This window comes from Cupressus sempervirens, chromosome 11, assembly GCF_028749045.1.
Source record: "Cupressus sempervirens isolate cs-2001-9-10 chromosome 11, ASM2874904v1, whole genome shotgun sequence".
Lineage (NCBI taxonomy): Eukaryota > Viridiplantae > Streptophyta > Pinopsida > Cupressales > Cupressaceae > Cupressus > Cupressus sempervirens.
The window spans coordinates 84149771-84162314 of NC_143128.1; the positions used below are offsets into that span (position 1 = coordinate 84149771).

Here is a 12544-nt window from a genome sequence, read left to right on the forward strand (position 1 = left end):
GAGCATTTAGAGAAGCTTGAGGCTTGGTAATGAATAGAGTTACAAAACTTCAAATTATTTTTATATCAAGGTAACAAGTATATTGATGCATATCAAAAAAACAATGTACATCAAACCCATTACGTGAGACAACTTAATAGGTATCCATGGAAGGAGCTTTCTAATCAGAGAACTAGCTGATAATGAAAAAGGGTCCAAGTTGTTAGTTTAATAACCCAAAAAAGAATCACTACCTAATTAAAAATATTTGTAAGGACCCTTCAAGAAGTTCATGGAATAGCATGAGGAAACTGACATCAAAGATCACTTAAAGATTTCAAAATCCCCTTTGAAACAGCCATGCTAAATCGCACATTGATCAATGTCAGGTCTCTTGCAGGCATACCAAATCCATCATTGTCAACCGGAATAGAAGGCTTGTTTGTCAAGGCATGATTGAAATTCTCATAGATGTTAGTCACATAAGCGATCACATCATGCACTCTATGCATAATAATGGACTCAATGTCCTTGTTATACATTGAAAGGCTCTCCAAAAGATTTTCTGGGCTTCTGATTTAATCAGCTTTTGTCTTTTGTCCAGTGGCACAACAAAATCCTTCAGTTAAACTTAGGCACATGCTTAAGAGCTTATCTCTTAGCATGAAATGTTTTGATGGCCATTTATTTGACAATTTGTTGATTCTCCCACTTCCAATTAAAATATAATGCTCATGTTTCGTTTTGAATGCCTAAAATGCCTTACTATTGTTCCATGCCTACTTACTCTTTTCAAATGCTCTAGCAAAAAAGTATCTTTGAAATAAAAGATCAATTAAACTGAAAACTTGAGCCAATGTGTTTTGCCCCCAGGAATCCAGTTTTATATTTGAAGTCTTGATCGTGGTCCACAAGATCTTAAGGAAATTGTGTGCTTATAAATGATTGAACAACCAGATTTCCAAGTGAACTGATGACAACAAAGAAGATCCAAAGTGACTAATTGTAGGCCAGAGAGTAAAAATTGAGATCAATGAGCTTCTGAATTAAAAAGAAAAGAAGAAAAGCTCCAACACCAAAAAAATAAATTTAATTAATTAATCAGTTAAAAAATTTAATATTCTTATTTTTCAAATTTTGAAGTTAATAACTCTATCCTTCCACAAACAAAAGTGTTAAAAATAAAAAATCTATTATTTTAAAATTTTAATTAATTCAACATCAGGGACAGGCTATGGCAAGGGATGATGAAGGAAATATGCAGAGGATTGGAGCAAAGGGTCTCCCGATAGACATGAACAATGAAGCAAAGAGTTTGGTTGCAGTTCTTGCTATCAAAATGGCAAAGAATTGGGAGTGAGGAAACTACATTTGGAGGGGGACTCACAGATAATCATCAACAGAATCATTAAAGGTGAATCTGGAACGTAGCATTTAAAATTTTGAACAAATACATTTGAAGGATTAAAATACTGTTAGAGGCTTTTGATGAATTCAAATTTACTCATGTATTGCTGGAGGCAAATGATATAACACACAAGTCATCAAATTTGGGGGTGACATTATCAGATCAGACTAAGAATGAATACATAGAAGACTTTAGGGTATTGCAAGGAGACTCTTTGACATAAAACTGGAGGGCATTGTATGAAAGGAGAATGATCTATGGCATGGCAAGAATGTGTGGTCTTATACTAGGAAAGGTGTATACAAGGCCTTTGATATTAAAAACTATGAAAGGGCCTCAAATCATTTCTGCCCAATCCCGTCAAATGATTGATAATGTTGTCATCATCAGCTAACCATACCTACATCATGGCCTGGGGTAGAGGTTTAATCATGAGAAGGTTCTAATAGTGAGTAGTCGGATCACTGTGTTTGGGCATGGAAACGGTCTACTTGAGGCTCCCTCATGAACAAAGCCCGTTTTTGGAATCTCTACCTCAAGATGATGGAAACTTATGTTACTAGGACTTGGAAACAATAATGTACTTAATATTCACCTACATTGTTCCATTCCTATAGTGAATGGCATAATTATTGTGGTTGGATAGAAACAATCTCCAAGAGGCTCCCTCACAAACAAAGCCCATTTTGGGAATCTTCTCCTCACTGCAACCGGATTACTCTCCCTTTCACAAACTCCCTATTCACTCTACGACTTAGGGGTAGGAATATCTTCACACATGGTGGTTGAATGTTGATCCTCAGTTGAAATATATATGTTCAATCTTAATAATTAATTCCACTTAGTTTTTATTTCCTTTCTTTTATATGTACCCTTCCCTACACGATGGCAAGATCATGCCCTAATACCACTTGTAATGAACCTTGCTCCTAGTAATATGGAATAGGGGTTGAAATTGCCATTTAGTCTTTAATGCAGATATTTTGTAACTACCAAATTAAAATCACTTATATTATTCTTTCCTCATTATTTAATATTATTATTTTACATGAATTTTCACTTTATTTCTAACTTATGTTTATCTATTTAACATGTCATACTTAAAATAACTCATCACAAATACAACATATTATTTTAATTTATTATATTCAATATGTTATATTACAAATAAACATAGAACATACATAAATGTGTGTGTGTGTGTGTGTGTGTGTGTGTAATATCAATATCATGTATATAGTTCCACATCATATTCTACTATAGATATGTACTTATTTTTTAATAATAACATATTTCATATTCTTTATATAATAAATTTAATTACCTACTAATATTAAAATGATTCATAACTTATTTGAAGTTTACACAAATAGTGGTCTTTTTATTTTTATCTTATTCATAAGATTAAGAAAAATGTATTAAACCAAAAAATAAAGTTACTCTCTTTATGATTTTGGCTCTCCTTTTATTTAGCCTTGTTTACAGCACAGTCCTTCCTAAAAACATGGCTTGATGGGTATGCTTTCCTTTTTTTATGTTGGTTTTTCTTTCTTTCTTGTTCTATTTATTTATCCATTTTTCTACTTAACCCTTTTATTTAATTTGCTCACTTCTCATGGATGTTTATTTCTCATTCTCCAAGCTTTTATTTTTTTATCTTTTAGATGAGTGATGAGTGTCTTTCATTTTTAATATAAAACTTATATGTAATGACCCTGCTCAAATCTGATTGAAGGCTCAAGAAATTTTGTCAAACACTTTGCATACAAGGGTCATATGACTGATATAACTTTTCAGTTTGCTAAAATGACTCTTTTCTTCAATTTGCATCAATAAGAATGCTTGCAAGAAGACTCCAAATTGTCTATACAATGACCTAACATGAATGTGCAACTAATTTTGGCAATATTCAATGCATATATATGATCTAAGCATGAGAAATGAACACCTACAGCCAACTGGCATTTTTGCAAACAGTTTGTATGCAAACTAACTAGCTGATAATAAATGATATTGAATTACTCAAATGACACCAGCAACTATTATCTCCTTAATTGCAATGAAATTTCTAATACAATGCTCATGAAATATGGCCAAGATTCTTGGCATTTACATGGATTACAAAATATGATAATGTTGGTATAATGCACACCTACAGCTGAACTTGTAACACCTAAAATGCAATCCTAACATGAATGATAAACAAAGGAACCTGGAGAAATGATGATGCCTTAGAAAAGAGCTAATGAAAAAATCAAGTTTCAAGCAAAATGAACTTCTCTTAGGCCCAATCGATGCTTTCACCCAGCCGCCCCTGTTATTGCCTGGCAATACTTTAGAAAAATAAATACAGCCTCTAAGCTCCTCGAATTTGTCCTTGAAATGATTGCCTCGACGATAGCAATTGAATGCAACAATACCCAGAACCATCGGATACCTCCAAGTGAAGATATGAACAAAAATATGTTTCCAATGATGCCCCAGCAGTAGTATATCAGACTTCTAAATAAAGTGTAGATGCTGCAAATCACCTCCTCAATGCAAATTCATTGAAGACTATGAACTCCAAAAAGTCTCCAAAGCTAACACCAATCAATATCATACAAAACTTAGCCAAAGGCCCCAATGTTTTAACCAATGAAGCACAAATGAAAGTCTGACATAACTTTCTCCCTAGCTGCAATAATTCAAGTGATATTTCACACCCTCAAAATTGCCTACCAATTGAGAGTTTTTGTTCTCAATGGCCAATCGTGACTACTGCAAAAACGCTAGGCTCCACAACCATCAAACATCAACATCAACAACAACAAATCTGCCTACCGAGAATGAAGCCCAGGATGCCTATTTATTCTTTTTTCTCCACTTTCTCATAAACTTCTAGAACATTATTTTATTTATTAAGTGACTTTATAAAATATTTTATAATTCAAGTCACTTTATTAAATTAATTAAACATAAAGTTACCTTTTAATATTTGTTTATTTGATAACTTTATAAATAATTAACTTAATACCACTTATTTATTTAATTAAAATAATTAATTAGTCATCCTCATAAAATATTCATTATTTTGGACAACTTAATTAAATCAAATTACCTCCACAAAAAGGGGACATAACATTATATGTTATTGTACACACTCTTTGGGGAAACGGCTTGTGACTCTTTAGGAGGTTTAGTTCAATTTAATGTTTTGTTAGTTTCATTTTACTGATCAATAATATATGGGTTAATATAGATATTACTTTGCTTTTTAGTAATTTATTATTGATAGTAATTTCTATTATTATTATTTCTTGTTTATAATTATATGATTGATCATGACTTTTATTATTAATTAGTTTTATATGTATTATCAATTAATTGTTGTTTCTTATATTCATAGTTCATTTAGCTAATTGATTATGTCTTATATATTATTGATTTGCATGTTTCTAAATGAGTTCTTTTGATCAATTTATTATAATACTATTATTGTATATTAATTACATGTAATACTTTCTATATACATCAATTACGTGTTAATAATATATTATTATTATAATAGTTAAATATTATATCATTAGACTAAGGATAGATCATATTAGTTTATATCTTATAGTTATTATCTATTAGCTATCATTATTAGGGCTTATGACATGTACAATAAAAAGATGACAGAATTGAATGTTATTAAATGCTTATTTATGGACTACCGATGTTTCTTATATATGAAACTGAATGGATGTTTTAGATTCAACTACTTTTCATTCATTGTGAAGTAATAGAAAAAAATATTAAGTGCGTCTGGACATAGTTCTCTTAATTTGATTTATTTTTGAGCTATATGCTATTGCTAAATGTTTCTAAAAGAATTAATGTTCAGAACTGTTAATTCAATCTGCCTGTATACCATACAAAAAAATCACCCCCTTATGAATTTATTATTAACCAACTTTATCCTTGATTGTCAAGGAAAATTGCTAATAATTATTTCTTAATTTCGTACATAAACTCTTGAAACTGATTTTTTTCCCTTGATTCTGCTGATTTTTCTATAAAAAAATTCTCCAATTATTTAGGGCTTTTTGGTGCAATGTTCAGCCTTTGTTGAAAGATTGTATCTGAAATCAGATGGCCAATATATTCGTTCAAGAGAAGTTGAATCAACATAGGAGTGAGCATACTGTTGCAGCTTCAGCATCAGAAAAAGCAAGAAGCCTTATTTTCTCCCTGATTTGAGATTCTATCAGATTTGTATTTGCCGGTTGACATTTGAACTCCATGGCTTGTATAATTCATTTCAGGGTTTTGAACTTTAAGGTCAAACCATGCAATATGCACTATATTAAGCCATGATAAAATTTTAAATGGATTTTCTATAGAAATCTCTCTCTCTCTCTCTCTCTCTCTCTCTTCCTATATATATATATGTCTGTCAATATCATTAGGGTTATAAAGTAAAAATTGAAACATGGTATTAGATACCATCAACTTGTTCATATAAATTATACTTCCATAGAGTTTATGTTGCGCACACTTAACCATTTAAATATTAGAGGAAATAAAACAATGAATAAAAACATTTCCAGTTTATTTGCCTAAGATGCATAGAGTAGGAGTGTCTTGTACCATGTTCGGTGGCATTTGGAAACCGGGAAACATCTGATACATATGCCACCTTATAATTTTTTCCAAACAGAAATCCAAGAGATTCGTAATCCTCTCCATGCATTACCTACATCCAAGGATTAGAAGTATGAACAAGAATGTCCACCAGTGCCAATTTTTTTTGAAATGACTATTAAACCAAATTACAAAGAGTTACAACCGGCAATGGAGTGACTTGGAGGCCAGCCACATTGAATGGTCTCTCACAACTACTTTCAATTATTTTCCAATCAAGTTGAGCAACTCGACGTATTTCTTGTCCTTCCTTTAGTTTCTTTTGTACCAAATATGGGAATTTTACTGAAACGCTACCCAAAACAAATAGGATTATCATTAGTAACAATGTTTTCCAATATAAATGAGAAAACAAATCAAGCACATGCCATTTGTTAAATCTTATACAGCATTCCCAATTTAAGGGTAAAAGGCAATAAGGAAAACATAAAACAATTGTTACAACACTGTACTTTCTAACTCATGATTATCTCAGTAAACAAATGAGCACAATTAAAATGGTCATTTCATTCTTGTAAATAGGTACTTGCAGAATAGAAAAATGTTTAAAGTTTTTTATTAGGCCCAAAGGGCATTTTGATATGGCCCTTACCCTTTCAAAGAAAAGCTGGTAAAATAAAACCAGACAAACAACACAACTGCAAAAAAGCTATCAATAAAGAATTACAAGAGCCCAAAATCAGCTCTAGAAGTGTGAACACTTCTAACTCGAGTTCCAGACACATTTTGGAAGACATTTCTTCCTTCTTTGGACTACTATCCAAGAAAATCCATCATCAAAATTGTAAGGTCCCCTTTCTATCTTGCCCTAGAATTTTGCTCCAAAATCACAAATGCAAAAGGGTTTACCATACATAGGATTTTCTTCTACGTTACCAGATCTCTCTAAAATGCCCCGGATCTTGATTGTGGTACAATCAGGATCCTGAATCTGCCTGGATTCTGGACGGAAATCTAGATTCTCTGTGGATTCTGCAGTGCAAAATCCACGGAGAATTCGGAATCCTGCCAGAATCCGGAGGAATGTGAGCATTAGGGTGCCCAAAAACAGGCTCCACATGCCAATTTTTTAGCTTTTTAACTGAAAGGCCTCTAAACCCTAATTCAACCAATAAAGCATACATTTGGTCATTTGATGGTCATCCATTCCTCTCTCAAGCATTTTTCACCATTTTTGCTTTGTTCTATAGCTGTAGCATTTTTTTTCGAAGGTGAATGCTACAGGGGACTGAGACCATCAAAGACTTGGGAATCATTGGGAAAGGCAGGTTTTTAAACTTTCAAGTTCTTTTTTTGTTTTTTAAGAAGGTTCAAATACTTTTTTTATATGTTGTATGCATATTAAGGGGTTATAATGCTGATTTTTTTTCAGTTAAATTTTTTGCTATAATGTTGATTTTTTCTTTACCATTTTATGTTCATTATTCAGAGTTAGACAGAATGGCTCAAAGTTCAAATGGAATCTCTAGTTCAGTTGTTGGGGCAAACCTTTTAAAAATTGATGCAGTTAACTGCGTTGGCATTACACAACAATGATTAAGGCAGAGCCCTGTGGTGGGAATTATCTTTGGCAAAGTAACATTTACAACGTAGTGGTATTCACTAGTAAGAGATTTTGGTCTCTCCATTCCTAGGATATTAGAATCTTGTATTTTTTATTCTCCCATATTGAAAATATTGCCTATAATTTCCCTCTGCCTGGAATGTCAGTTTTTTTTATCTCTCTATCACTCTATAATTAACTCGCCCAAATGACAAGCAATCTCCACTCCCCTGTATAAATCTAGGACTCTTAAGGAAAGCATCTTGATTTTTGCAAGCTGGTTGGGTATCTAATTGTCCACTACTGATCATGGTAATCTATATAATAGTGTTGAAAGCATGGATTATGGAGAAGGGTATTTGAAACTCTCAAAGTGTATGGAAGGACAGTAGCACCAACTTTGAGGGAATGCATGTGTCTTGAATATGGTAAATAGCTCAAGGAGAGCCATTTTTTATTTGAGTTGGTAGTGATTCCAAACTGGGGAGCCATTGTTAAAAATGGAAATGTCCTTGTTAAGGCAACTTACGTGTTTGAACATACTTTTTAATGAAAAGGACATTTTTCTTAGTGTTTTCGTTGCCTTTTGACTGGACTGTTTTTGACCAACAGTTATCTGGTGATTGAAGGCCTCACCCTATTACAGAGTTCCATATTACGGTGGCTGTTACGAAGAGAAGTATGCAATTGAAAAACAATGATTAAGGCAGAGCCCAGTGGTGGGAGTTATCTTTGGCAAAGTAACCATTACAATGTAGTGGTATTCAAGCTCACACTATTGGGTGAAAGCTCACTTCATTGCTAGCACTGGAAAAGGAACGAAACCTTGTAAGGGGAAAGATGGAAATCTGCCAACTCATCTAATCCTGCAATATGTTAGAGAACAAGACAAAACTGATAGAAAAACCTATACAGGAAAGATGGTGACTGTGCCATCTCATGTTCAAACAGGCTTGAGGAGATCTCCAAGTGGCTTGGTAAAATCTGCTGGCCCACATCCTTTCTTGCCAATGCCACCACCTTTTGAATCAAAAATGTTCCATGCAAAAGAGGCCCATTGGATGTGGCCTTCTAAAAAGAAATGAGAAATGTTGCTGATCAAAGTATTCCTCGTTGCTTATATGGGAATGGACTTCCATTCAACTTTATCAGATCACCTTATTGACAAGAAATGGTGAATACCCATTGCAAGGCATCTACTGTTTATGTTAGTTTTGGGTATGAAAAGGTGTGAACCACTTTATTGTTGAAGGAGAAATGCTCTTTAGAGACACAATTGAGAGTGATCAAAGCTAAATGAGTGGACACAAGAGTGTCATCATTCCTGATGGATGGAAAGATTGCAAGAATAGGCCTTTGATAAATGTTATAGAAGTATCACCTGAAGGGGCAATGTTCTTGAAAGCGGTGGATTCTGAGGGGCAAGTGAAAGATGCAAGTATCATTGCCAATATCCTCATGGAATCAATTGAGATGATGGGGACTGCAAATGTTGTCAAGGTCATAACAAACAATGCTAAAAACTATTGGGCAGTTGGGGCGATAATGGAGGCCACATTTAAGCCCTAGGCCCAAGAGCAGATACATTATTCCCCCTTGGCCTCATGTGGCCCTTGCAATACATATGAGGTGCACTACCTACTGCACGGTCCTATCACTATTCTCCTCTAACTCTAGCTTTCTACCCTAGGCCCAAGAGCAGATACATTATTCCCCCTTGGCCTCATGTGGCCCTTATCATACATATGAGGTGGGCTACCTAGTGGGGATTCCTATCATCATTCTTCTAATAATGATTACTTCAATTTCCCCATCAAGTTTAATTATAGAAATTTGACAATATACATAACATCTTATATATACTTTTCTATATTAAAACATTAGATCATAAATACACCCATTATTGCTAAATAAGGTAACTATACATTTCATATAAGATTATTGACATGCATATTATATATAATACACACATATATGATTCTCATTGTAAGGTATTGAGAAAATCAGACAGACAATAAAACTGTATTAAAATATAATACGACAAACTCCCATTTTTCCCAGCATACACAAAATAATAGTTGTGACTCGGGATGGCAAAACTGTACAAAAACTATGCACTATTTGAGATAAGGTAAAATGAAGAAGGCAATTGTGAGTTTTCTACTTTTCTAGTCCTGAGCTCTCTATCACGTAATGATGATCACAGTGTGATCTAAAACGTTAAAAAAAAAAAAAACCTCACTTGAATCCAAAAATAATAAAAGTAATTGTGAGTTTTGCTCGGCGGTGCAAACACAACAACAGAAAATGGGTTAATGCTAGATGTAACTAAAAGTTTAAAGACTTGTGTTCAGGAGAGCCGAGTTCAAGAAAGTTCAGCTAACCCCACTTCAAGAAGACCAAGCAATATCTATTTGTTGGGCTCTAGAAGGGAGTTCTAATCTTATCTCCATGCCACCTCCTAGCTCTCCCTGAAATCTATAGTTGTTGCCATAGGATTTTGTGGGCAGAAGGCCGTAGAATTGATATGGGCACCCCCAGGCAACAAAGTTTCTATCCAGAAGGAAGGTTACCCGGCTGGAGCTCCAAGACAAAGCTATTCAAGCTATTTAGAAAGCTAGCTTAATAGGTCTCAAGAAAGTTAGGTCTCCAATCAATTGTTGTGGTCTAACCTGTCAAAAATTCAGTTGGTTGTCCCTAGAGCCAAACGCCCACCCACCCGCCTGACACACTTAAACTTGATAGGTGAGTTTGAAAATCCAAAAGAGAGGGAAAGTTTTTGAGGCAAGACAAAAGGGATGAAGCTCATTCATTCGATCAAAGATCAAAGAGAAGAGAAGGAAGAAGATCAGCAGATTAGAGCAAAGGAGAAAGGAATAATCAAAGCAGAGTTCAGAGGACAGAAGGAAGGTTCAGTTTCAGAGTATGCAACAACACATGTTGAATCTCTCTGTCATTTTGTAAGTTCGTTTTTGTTTTTCCTATGAAGTAGTGATTGCTCTACGCATTATTGTATGCAGCCTTGTAGTGCTGCAAGTTTATATTTCAAGTAGAAGTTATAGGTTAAAGTATTTCGATTCTGGTTGAAGCCATATGCTCCCAGATCTATAATGTTTGAATCAGTTTTTGAATAGAATGCAAGCAAGAAAGAAGGCATATTAATCACTCTCCATTTTGGGTCGTTGTTTCTCTATCGATTTTTTATTCAGTTTAGCTTCTATGCAAGTCTTTTGTTATTATCTCTGAGTTTTAATGGAGTAAACCAGACAGCAGGTCTATTATTGACTCGCTCGGTTTGCGTGTCAACCGAGCTCTCCTTGTGCTCACTCGGTCAGCATTGTTCATTTTAGTTGTTTCTACCAAGTCACAATAGAGTCCTACCGAGCTCACTTAGTCCTTTCATCTACCGAGTTCACTCGGTGTTGTGTTCCCTTCAGGTACCAAGCTCTCCCTTTGGTGACCGAGTCACTCGGCTCCCATTGTTGCTGAGCAACTTGGCATCCACTACTACCAAGCAAACTCCACTCAGCTCCTTAGCATGCCGAGTGCCTGTCACTCGGCATCCACTGGTTACCGAGCAAAATTTTTTGAATTGTGAAGTTGTATTTCTCACATGGTATCAGAGCTTTGAGGCCTCACATCCACCGTGAGTTAGGGCATTTATTTTTTCTGGGTATTTGACATGGCAAGAGATGCAGGAAAGATATGGCAGCAACCACCATCCTCTAATGGACAGAATTATGATACATGGGCAAAGAAAATGAGAACCATCATGGTTGCTAATGATTTGTGGGAGTTTGTGATCAATGGGTTCAATGATGTAACCGACCCAGCACAGTATGCTGCCTCCCTCCTGTTTTCAACTAGTAATTGTGAGTTTTGCTCGGGGGTGCCAACACAACAGCACAAAAAGGATTAATGCCAGCTGTAACTAAAAGTTAAAAGACGTATCTTTAAGTTTCAAATCAAAGAAAACACCCAAAATTCTGCCATTTTAAAAGAGGTCCCAGTTAAAGATCAAAACCCAAAATAGTGTTTTAAAGTGAGAAAGCAAGCAGAATTTAAGGCAAATCAAGACATATTTTAGGCCCCATTTTTGGCTCTTTCAAGGAAATAATATTAGAGGTGCTTTTAAGAAATTGTTATATATTAATATTTCAGACCCAAAAGCAAGTGACCTGAGCATGTTAACGAAAAACGAGAGTTGGAGAAAGGGTTTATGCTAGAATAATCATCATTTAAAAGCACAAGTCAAGTCTTTCTGTTTCGTGTAGTGAATGAGGATGAGAGCTGGTGTCAAGCCCACACTGTAGAAGCTTATATGGAGATCATTAGTTCAGTGTTGCTGATTCCACCAAGTAAATTGAATTGAATAACTGAATCAAACTTTGTGTTGATGCCCATTGCTCACTGAGGTTATAAGTTTGTATATTGCTGCTTTAGCAATTTATCTCATATAATCATGTGATATTTGTTTATATAATGTCATGTCCCTTTATTAAACAGCATAACTTTACAGGGGATTTGCCTATCATCGACTCTCATAGGCAAATGATTATGGGAAGAGGGTCATTTTGGTCTTCCGATAATTACAATTGAGTAAGTGGGGCCTACTCGTCCTAATATTAAATAAAGGTTGTACTCCAACTTTATCCAGTTATTTATTTAATTTTATAAAGTTTTACATCATAAAAGATGATTCCGGAAAACTTCCAAAAACTTCTCAGCGAAGGGAATAAATAGAGGACATAGGGCTCCCATTTGGAACAAGCAGTTTGGTGGATTCGATTACTATTTCAATTAGAGCAATTTGTAGCCATTGGTCTGCAAATTTCCTTTAGGTCTTTGGGAACGAAAACTCCCTTAGATCAGCATAACTGAGGTGGTGTGATATCCTCCGAAGGGTTGCGCATTGGAAGTGGTCTCCAACCATTTCATGTTGGACT

The 12544-nt window shown here is 34.7% G+C and overlaps 1 protein-coding gene across 1 annotated transcript in view; it reads right to left on the reverse strand.

Annotated features, from left to right (window-relative positions):
* The window catches only part of LOC149528337 (putative hydrolase C777.06c), a 103966-nt gene that overhangs the window by 24337 nt on the left and 67085 nt on the right, over nucleotides 1-12544 (reverse strand). Inside the window, exons 4-5 of the mRNA XM_089811699.1 lie at nucleotides 6201-6348; nucleotides 6002-6107 (exon numbers count right to left, since the gene is read on the reverse strand). Coding sequence (XP_089667825.1) covers nucleotides 6002-6107; nucleotides 6201-6348 — 254 coding nt within the window. The remainder of the gene's footprint in view (nucleotides 1-6001; nucleotides 6108-6200; nucleotides 6349-12544) is intronic.